The sequence below is a fragment of the Gavialis gangeticus genome, unplaced genomic scaffold, assembly GCF_001723915.1.
Source record: "Gavialis gangeticus isolate Ggan-Ray unplaced genomic scaffold, GavGan_comp1, whole genome shotgun sequence".
In the NCBI taxonomy this organism is placed as follows: Eukaryota; Metazoa; Chordata; order Crocodylia; family Gavialidae; genus Gavialis; species Gavialis gangeticus.
In genome coordinates, this window is record NW_017729033.1 from 2,800,707 (window position 1) to 2,811,276 (window position 10,570).

Consider the following 10,570-nt stretch of genomic DNA (forward strand, 5'->3'; position numbering starts at 1 on the left):
TCCATGCAGTGTTGTAGTCTCTTATTTGATAGAGAAATATAGTAATCATTTGCCTTTCTCTCCACAGAAAATCACCAATCGTGTCTTGGGGAGAAAAGTGCCTTGGAACTGATCAGAATGACAAGCGCCGGTTTTTAAAGAAGGCGTATTGCAGACGGTGAATTTCCAGCGCCTTGTATGTGCAGCTCAGCTGGTGAAAATAGAGTACTCAGTAAATATTTCAGTATGCAGAGTGTAGGTTGCATTGGTCGTCGCATCGCAGTGTCTAACTAGTTTGGATTTATTTCTATTTTTTAAGAATCGGTGATTTTTGTGTGTGGATAGCTGTTTTGTTTTTTTTTTAAATTCTTTTTATAAGCAATTGGTTTCAATAGTGTGATCCCCTTTCCAGATCAATGTAGTTTGGAGGTATTTATATATGTATTTAAGAATTGATGACCTGATGTGGATAGTCATTTTTATATATTTATTTTTAATACTGTTTTTAAAAGATTTTTTTTACTTGTCCTTTTACTTGTTTTTATTTTCCTAGCTCCACGTGGAAGAATTATTTGTAACATTTTTGTATTGCTGAAAAAATAAAAAAATGACTTCAGATTGACTTGTAGTAACCACGATTTTACAGTAGCCGTCTGTCTCCACTGTTGCTACTTGCACAGTGTTCCTGGAAAGCTGGCTTAATGGCTGCATAATCATGTTTTCTGTTGGGAATGGCAAGCTTTCAGAGTGAGCTAATGTCAGCTTTTAAAGTGGGAGGGACATTTTTAGTGTGCTGTTTTGTCGTAGCCATCATTAAAAGCCAGCGTGTAATGTCTTTTTCTGGGTTTCCCATTCCCAGAGCTGATCCAGCGACAATAACAGTTCTCATTATTTTTTTTTTTTAGTGCTGAAGCTCAGTGGCCAAATGTAAGTGAAGCCCCACATCCAAATCACCTGGCACCAGCATGAAAAAGATCCTCCAGTCTCCACCCCTTCACCAAAAATGAGTTCTCATAAATCATTAGAAATTAAGCCAAAAAAGCTTCTAAACATTGCTCAGAAGTGTGCCAGCAATATAATCAGATGGGGGCTGTAAGATGTTTTGTTTTGCGCCTTTCTTTGTGATGGCCTCTCAGTTAAGATAAAAAGGCTGTGGTTTTTGCTGGAAGCTGATACTCAGAAGTAGCTTTCCATTGCTTGCTGCACAGATGATGTTCACTTACAAACAGGAAAGGGATCCGGCTAAAGTAGGTACACGCCAACCATGCTTTTTTACCACCACCACCATCTTAAGCACTAAGCTAGAGCTAAGGTTGAAACACTGCTTCATTTTAAAGAAGGCCTTTGGGTGCAAATGGCTCACTGTGCATTTCCATACGGCTCTTCGTCCAGAAGGTTGAGGCATAGCAGAGATCTTCGCTTACAATCGTTAGGAATTTCCCATGCTTTTCATAATGGTCCATAGTTTATGTTCTCCGCTGCCTTCCAGTTTTGGCTCTCACGGCCTGTTTCCTTCAATTCTCCCTGTAGTTTCCATTGTGCTATTATGGCCTAGATCGTCACCTGCAATAAATTGGTGGAACTCCAATGAAGTTAATGAAGTTAACCATGACAGCAGATGAAGATTTGTTTCTGTAATTTTAACTTCCTTTTCCATCTGAAAGAGTATTATGTGCTGTGAAACAGCTGTCGCGTTCTAGCCCAGAGCCAGAAAATGAGGAGAAGGGTGTGAAGACACATTTTTAAAGTGTTTTTATTATGCATATAGTATCATGCACAGTGTTGTCGACACTGAAGTGGCACAGGGGGAGGGGGCTGTGTCTTCCTCAAAAAGCTCGAAGTGGTGATTCTCAGTCGGGGTGATCAAAGGTGCTGTGGCATGCTCAGGATTATTGCTGTTGGGTGTTCATGGTTGTTCTGAGTTTTCTGCAACGGCAGCATTGCTCTAGTATTTTTCCATATTCAAGAAAGGAGTGAAAGCAAAGAGCTGGCATTTTCCAAGGGGTATCTTGAATCTAGTGAGGGGGACTTTGTGTCTAATAGGGTTGAGGACCACTGCCGTAGAGGCTAAAAAGATATAAATGAATTTGGGAGAAAATAAAATAGCATGCAGGCACAGTGGATCACTTCCACCTTTAAAATCCCAGTCCATTAATTGCAGTCCCTAATTGCTCTCATAACTAAACCATTCTTCCTTCAAATCCTTTGGGATGAAATTTTATGTTAATGGCTTTCCAATGGTTCATGAAAATCACCTCTAAATGCTGCAGAAGTGAAAGAATCTGTCCGTTCCTGGTAAAGCTTTGTTGTCTTTTGTGTTGTGTCCATTCCTTATGGTATCTGAGTGGGCAAGATTGTTCGCTGTGCCGGGAATTTGGCTAAATGACATCTGCATGGGTTTGTCCTGCCTCAGCAGAGATGCTGCTTTAAAAAAATGGGGTAGCTTCACTGTTGGGGTGTGTTAAGTTTTCAGCTGATGCCAAGCACGTGTTCACAATAACAGGTTAATGGCCATGCTGATGTCATCAAATAAGCGTTGAGAATCCCCCTACAGAAAAGAAATAGACACTTTGGAGAGAGTCCAGTGAAGGGCAACAACAATGGTTGCGGGACTGGGGGATGTGACTTGTGAGGAGCGGCTGAGGGAACTGGGCTGATTGAGTCTGCAGAAGAGAAGACCGAGGGGGATTGAAAAGCAGCCTTCATTTCCCTGCAGGGGGGCTGCAAAGCGGATGGAGATGGGTTGTTCTTGGGGGGGGGGCAGATGAGAGGACAAGGAGCAATGGGCTCAAGCTGCAGCAAGGAAAGTTGAGGTTGGATGTTAGAAAAATCTTTTTCATTAGATGGGTAGTAAAACACTGGAACAGACTTCCCATAGAGGTGGTGGACTCTCCATCCTTGGAGGTGTTTAAGACCCAGCTAGACAAAGCTTTGGCTGGGATGATGTAATTTGGGCTGGCCCTGCTGGAGCAGGGGGTTGGAGTGTCTTGTGCTTCATACAGGACAGCTTTGTTGGGACAGAGCACACTGTGAATGCACGTGTCTACACGTGCCAAAACACGTACCTAAACTTAATGCGCATTATCCTAATGTGCATTAAGGTGATTTAGGTGCATGTCTAGATGTGCATGTGCTAATGTGCATTAACGTGAGTATTCAGATCAACTTGGGGCCAGAGTTAATCCTGAGTCAATAGAGACACACCATGTTAATGTGCATTAGTGTATCTACATGTTCACTCACGCAATTTAGCTTTTTGGGCATAAATGTGGTACCTGCTTTTAGGCTTGAATAGCTGTAAATCGCCATTTTTAAGGTGCATTAAGGGTGCGCACATGTAGACACGTGCCATTAAAGTGCCTTAAATTAGGCTAGTGCACGTTAAATGTGCAGGTGTAGACACTCCCAATGATCAGTAAATAATACTGGGCCATCTCGCCGTCAGTGTGGGGAAAAATAGACCAGGAAAGAGTGTATGGCCTAGCATACAGAGTTCACTTCGGATCATCTCTTTAGGAAAGTGTTGCATGTTCCCTGCTGATTCCATTGTGAGCTCCTGTCTTTAACCTCTGCAATGCTGAGATATGAGGGGAAATCGCACTGGTCTCCAGACATGTACGGAGAAAAGACAAATTTGTGTGGACACCCACACATCGCGCACAATTTCCATGATCTCTTGGTTCATTCAAGATGGGCTGAAGCTGATGGCAGTGATAACCTGCATCTCCAGCATCCATAGAAGGAAGGCATGCATGCATCCCATTGAGACAATATATACTGGTCCTATCTCCTCTGACAATATATACTGGCCCTATCTCCTCTGCAGTGTTGAGCACGTGGATGCCTTGAGCATCAGTGCCTCACGGTGACATGACTTATATTCTGTGGGGGCCTCTATTGGAGCCTTATAATGTTGCTGGTGCTTGTGATGAGAGGGCAAATTGTTCATGTGAGGCATGGGGGGAACCTTGTTTTACTAAATGCTTTGCCGAAGCCTGTCTCAGAAAGAGCGGAGCCGTGCCTGAGAGAAGCTCTACATCAGTAGTCTCCAACCTCTTTATGGTGAATATTAAGCCAGGGCTCAGCACCCCCAGCCTCAGATCTACTTGCTGAGTCTCCAGGATTGACCAGTTGATCGCAATCGACTGGTTGGTGACCACGGACAAACACCAACCCTTTATTCATGTAGCTACCTTGTACAAGGCCCTGTGTTGTCTCCCAGCTCTACGAAGCCATAATTTTTAACATTAACATTTTGACACGAAGGGTTAGGTTGAACCCATGACAGCACCCTAATTGTTCTGCTTTCCTAGAGAGTGGGACCCACCTAACAAGTCCCTCCAGATCTCCTGTTGCATGCACGCTCTTTGGAAGAGCCAGCTGGGCACAGAGCACAAAATCACAGGATTTACCTCTTGTCTCTGTTCAAGCCAGTAGTAGAAGTCCCGTTGACTTCAATGGCACCAGGATCTAACCCAGCATGAAACAACTGGCAGTTCTGATTGATAACCCAGTTAGATCTGTAGCAAATAGCCATGTTTGCATGTGCCATGCTACAGCCATAGCTTGCTAATGTGCTTCTGGCCTGCGTGTGCAGCTGGAACATGGGGTTTGTAACGCTCGGTTGACCTGCAGCCACGGGCTCTGGTCCCAGCAGTGTTGACTTTGCCTATCTTCCAGCACAGATCATTTGAATTGTTGCCAGTTTGTGGCATGTGGCTCTTGCAGATGTGACCTGTGGCTGGGTGTGCTGGCCCTTTTAAAGAGGTTTGAGCGTAGTCCCAGCAGTGGGTTCCCGAGTGATGGGGTTTAAGGCTAAGGGAGTAGGTGACAGTCACTGGAAAGCTCAAACCAGAGGTCTAGGGTCAGAGAGACCCCAGAAAGCAGGTTCTTCACTCCAGCCACATAAATGAGGCCAAGTGAAGCCACCTGCATGTTGGGAAGTAAAGATGAGGATGGGAACAAGGGCAAGGGGTCAAGGGATGAGGATGGAAACAAGAAACTGCAAGAAGTGGAAGCTTTAGGAAATACTTGGCATCAGCCCAAGGTTTAGGGGAAGATGTATCTAGGCTTAGCAAGGGACCTGCATGATGTGTGGAGTCGGTTTAGGAAGAGATGTTTTGACTTAACACTGAACTGTCATTTTAAAAAGCCGGAGTCCCAAGAAGGCAATGTACTGGAGCGACATGGGGCTGTGTGCTGTTAGCAGGGAGGGACCCTGACAAGGGGACACCGGAGCAGCAGGTGTGCTAGAAGGTAAACCAGGTAAGCTGATGCTTTTGCTGAGCCTGATGTATTTTGCCTTTTGTTGCTGTTTTTTTTTCAGTTGTGTCCTGAAAAGAGATTCCAGCCATGTGGCCTGGTAATTCCAAGCTCATTGATCCATGGTGCAAAGCCAACACCCTCTTTGTATGAAAAATGAGCGGTTTTTCTACCTGTCAGCCTGCTACGCTGAACCTCAGGGCATGTTGTCCTGGCAGGCAAGTGCCACAAAAGTATTTGTGATGATGCATGAGTCTCTTGTTTGGAACAGCACTTACCACTTCTGTATCCTGTATCAGGTTATCTCAGCTTCTCTGCACCATGTGGGCCGACTGCTGAGGTGCAATACTACCAGTGGTTTCCTAGCACAGCCCCACAAGGCTCTTGCTATCCCTTTGATGTCTCTGCTGTGCTCCTTTCACATTCTGCTGCAGCTTTTATCATTTGATGTGGAGGAGATTTCAGCATCGCAAAGTACAGTGCAGAGATCTTAAAGCCTAAACAGGAGACTGCTTATATGCCCCATTATTACCATGTAGTGTTATGAAAGAGCAGGTATTTTATATCTTAAAAAACATACTCTCTCTGTTGCACGCAACTGCCACGCTCTGGCTGTCGGTTTATAGTTCCTTAAATCCCAAACTGTAGGAAAGAGACTCTTAAAGTTGTAGGCAATGCTCAGCAATGCTGAATAGCTGCAGCTGAAGCGTTGTGAATTGAAACGGTGCTGTTCTTCAGCACAGGCCAGGGTGTGGGGGGGTGGCATTTCCTTTCCCCTCATATATCACCTGTTAAACAAAATGCTTCTGGAGGCTAAATCAGACCCTCAGAAAACAAAGAACAAACTTCACGGGACAGCAGAAAGTCATGTTGATTAAGGCGTGTCTGGAAGGCACTCAAATACCATAGCGATGAGGGCAGTATAAGAACTTGAGACTAGTCCTCTTGTGCAATTCAATTGTATTCAGATGTGCTTAACAACGCTCCAGCAATCCTGTTGCCTTCCATGGATAGCGTGAGCTGTCTGCGCTTGTGGGACTTGATAGACGATTTTTTTTTAATTGATGTAAAAGAACAGAATTCGGGTCTCTCTCCCATGGGGGCGGTGGGTTCCTACAAGGCTACGAGGAGTGCAAAGCCGTGCGGTTTTATTGGCACCACTAACATCAGCCAATTTTGGCTCCAAATGTGGCCAGGGATCAGAAAGTGCCATGTCGATATGGTTACTTTCCAGATGGTTTCTTGGGGCTGTGTGTGGAAGAGGGCATCGTGGTGTCCCTGGCCGGCATTGTCTCTCCCTCTCCTAGTTCTGCAGTTGGCTGCTGGCTTTGGCTGTGGTTGCATTTCCAAGGAGCTGTGTGTAGGTTGTTTGAATGTCTTTGCAGAAGGAGGTTTTGATAAATCATGATACTGAAAGTTTATGGGGACTTTTTGTGGACAGACTCTAAATCCTCTGAGTTTGTTCGCTTTTCCCCACAAAGAGATTTCCCTTGTTTCTCCCTAGAGAAACCTTGGCTTCTCTATAGTGTTCAGCTACAGAGAACCATTTATCTAGTGTAAATGGCAGATCTGACCAGCGGCTGGACTCCATTTCCCAGCAGCCCCTGCTTGCGTTGCTGGGGACGGTTTCCATAGAGACCCCAGTAGCAGCAGTGCTGTGATAGTGCAAGGCCAGGGTTTCCATGGAGACTGGCCCCAGCAGCGCTGGCAGGGTGTACGGCTGGGAAAGGAGTTGCTCTAGGGCTGGGGCTGGGATCTTGCAGTGGTGACAGCATGGTTTGGAGCCAAGGCAGAGCTGCAATCTGCTGCCCGCCTGCCCCGGCTACCAGGGTCTACATGGAAACCGGCCACAGCAACATGGGCAAGGGCTGCTGAGAAATGGAGTCTGCTGTGGGTCCAGTCCAGCCCACAGGCCAGACTTTGCCTGCCCTGACCTAGCGTCACATTGGAGTTCTCTCTACATGGGCCTCGTACAAATATTCAGTTTCTCCTGAGAGAGTTGCCGCTGTCTCTCGCAGGAGAAATCACAACTGTACGGATGTTCAGGCTTTTTCTCTCAGAGTAAAAATGGCCACCCCAGAAGAAAAATCACCCAGGAACAAGCAGGTTTAAGTTACTCCTGGGAAAGTGAGTGTCTGTACATGCATTATGTCCTTGGCAGTGTAAGCTGGTAATAGGCCAAGCACCACTACTGATGTTCTGAGGAGCAGAGGATATACCTCTAGCACCTAGCCCAGCACTTTTGTGATGATTTAGCACGTGCAATTCAGACTCAAGCCTGCAGCAGAGATTGGAAGAATGAGTGACATGGGGGCAAAGGGGTACAGTGGGGACTATCCCTGCATCTGTTGTGGAGGCGTGGCGGTGCCAGGGGATTGCTTACCTCTTTCAGGGCAACAGTTGTGAGGAATCCCTCCTTCTGCTCCATGTGTGCTGCTGCTGGCTTATGTGGCTGGAGCTAATCCCAGCGGTGCCACAGCTGCCTGGCAGCAGAGCGCACTTTGAGTCAGTAGCTTTTGTGTTCTCATGGATGTCGGGAAGCAGTAGAAGTTATAACATTCATGGGGTGCTGAGGAGGCCTTCATCAGCTGCCTTTGCAAGCTTCTCCGTCAGCCTATGATGGAGATGGAGCAGGTGGAAACTGTTCTTGGAGAACACCCCAGTTTAGAAAGCCGCCCAGGAGGCCTATAGCAGCCCTAACCTCCAGACGTAGCCAGCATGCACAGCAGCGTTGCAGCTGCTGTCAGGCTCCCTGGGGTACAGGAAAGCAGAGCACAAGTCAGAGCCCTGCAGCTGGTTTCACTTGAACTGGGGCCCAGTTCACGAATTGGAGCCCACATGGGCCCTTGCCATCCACCCCCAAGCATTGAAGTGGAGCATCAGAATTGGGCCTGTGAGGCTGCAGGGGTGGGATCGCTTGAGGAGGACGCAGAGGAGGGAGTGGAAAGTCAGAGCAGAGTGTGTATTGCAGGGACTTGGTACGGGAGATGCCTGAATAGTTAACACTTAATAGACTGGCTGCTTCCCAAGCAGCTAACTCGTGGGAACTGGCCATGGCAGAGGCGCTGCGATGGTCAGTTTGGAGACATCAGAGATGGGCACCTCTGCTATGTCACCTGCTCAGGCCTTTTGTCACCCTTTATCCAAGCCTCGCAACACTGACCGTCCGGCCCCCTGGCCCTGCTGGGATCTTGTACAGCGTCTCCAGACCACACACTCTGCCCTTTCTTGGAAATGCTAACCATCCTCCTCCGCTTTTGTAGAAGTCCTCCCTTCCCCGCCCCGTTGCACTGTGCTTCTCCAGGGGCCAAAACGAGAAAGTTGCTTCTCGTCTGTTTGAATCTGTACGAGTTGCGTGACCTACTGCTGATTGGATAGCACTGGGTTATTGGATTTTCCAAGAAACTGCCTGGCCATGAGAATAACTGACATGGGAAGATATTTCCCATGTTGTCCATGGTTCGCTCTCGTTACACGGGTTTGCTGCTTCGATGCCAGTAAGCTGGTCTGTGTGTGCTGTGTATGCACGCGTGTGTGCACTTCTGTTTACCCCCTTGCTCCCCACTGGAAGGAACAAGAGCTAAATTGGTTTGTATTCTAATCTGTTCAGTGTTAGCTGCTCATGAAGGTTTCCCTTCGGCTGCTGCGAGCAGGGCCTGTATCCGGTGTGTCATTTCTGTCCCTGGTGTCCCTAGCCATTTGTTGTGATAACTGTGTGTTGCTAAGTGACACTTAAAATGAGTGTCTCAGACCACGTTGCAGCCTGCTAATTAGGTCTTCCTTGCAGTATTAGGGAAGCACTCTACACACTTTGCGCTTGAGATGAGTAGCAAAGATATTCCTGGCCATCCCTCTTGCTGGACCAGCGGTGCCGTCGGGAGGGAGGTTAGATGAGCCTTTGGGCACAAAGCTTTAATAATAACTAGAAGGAAATCCTGCAGGGGTAGATCCAGGTTGCATCGAGGCACTACAGCATCCTCAGGCAGCAGGGCATTGTGGGGACCAAGATGCCCTGCTCAGACCCCTGCTACATGTTACGGGTATTATGCAATTACTTGGTTCATTGTGCAATGCGTTTAGACTGGCCGCACGTACAAAGTAAGACTGGCCACACATGCGAAGTAATGGTCACACAATGAAGTGGTCAGTCACGCAAGAAATGATCATGTGATGATTTGGTCCATCACAGCATTGCCAGCCTTGTGGGCAAAGTAATTATCAAGTGACAAAAATGGCTATCTAGCTATAAAGTGAGTTCTTGAAAATGTGTAACAACTCTACAGCTGGGTAGGATCCTGCTTGCCTTTGAATGTGTAGCAGGGCCCTCAGACCTGCCTTTGCCTTAGTTTGCCTTCTTTCCATCACGTTTTACTCCTGGTTTTGGGCACGGTCTGGGGACTGACTGTGCCGCCCTCTGATATGGGCACTCTGTTCCCAATGACAAGCACTATTTTGACTTCTGACACGGGCCACGTGGCCTGTAAGGACCAGTCACCTTCAGGCTCTGGTTTTATGCTCATCAGGGAGGCCGCAGGGCATAGCAGCACAGTGCATGGGTCTCTTCTCTACCCCGCCTTTTGCTTTGAAACTCGGCCCTGCCTTCTGCAGGGTGATGCATGGTTTGGTGCCCCCCCTGCCCCAAATGAAGCAAGAGGAAAGCATAAGGGGGAAGCTGAAAGGAAGAGGAAAAAAAAGCCCCTTTAGCCTGAGTATTGTCAGGCACCAGTTGAACCCTGGGGGATGTGGGGGACTGAGAAGAGAGGTCAGATTGTTTGTGGCAGCGACCGAGACACGCGCGTGGTTCTGGCATGTGAGCTCGGGAAGTGAGGCCAGCGGCCGGCCGTCTGCAGGCTTTCTGTGGGCCATTCATGCTTTCACTCCACCCAGGAGCAGAGCAGCCAGCTCGCGGAAGGCAGGACAACGGGGCATTTCACATGCAACGAGCTTCCACGCGCAGACACATCCCCTACGGCTGACCCCCAGCCCTTGTGTGCAAAACGGCCTCCCCGAATCGCCTGACTGGCCTCTAAGCGTTCCTGCCGGGAGACTCGGCTGCTGCTTGTTTCACACTGGTTTATGGTAACTTACGCTGGCTGGGGCTCCCGGTCACTGCGGCACTGGGGGGGTCCCGGTCACCCTGGCACTGGGGGGTCCTGGTCACCCTGGCACTGGGGGGGTCCCAGTCGTTGTGGCACTGGGAGGTCCTGGTCACCGCGGCATTGGGGGGGGTCCCGGTCACCCTGGCATTGGGGGGTCCCAGTCGTTGCAGCACTGGGGGGTCCTGGTCACCCTGGCATTGGGGGGTCCCAGTTGTTGCAGCACTGGGGGG

The 10,570-nt window shown here is 48.3% G+C and overlaps 1 protein-coding gene across 1 annotated transcript in view; it reads left to right on the plus strand.

Moving 5' to 3' along the window:
• ALMS1 (ALMS1, centrosome and basal body associated protein) overlaps positions 1 to 572 on the plus strand; it is a 123,223-nt gene extending 122,651 nt beyond the window's left edge. Inside the window, exon 19 of the mRNA XM_019526323.1 lies at positions 68 to 572. Within this exon, the coding sequence (XP_019381868.1) occupies positions 68 to 112 (45 nt within the window). The 3' untranslated portion in view covers positions 113 to 572. The remainder of the gene's footprint in view (positions 1 to 67) is intronic.
• The last annotated feature ends 9,998 nt before the right edge of the window (positions 573 to 10,570 follow it).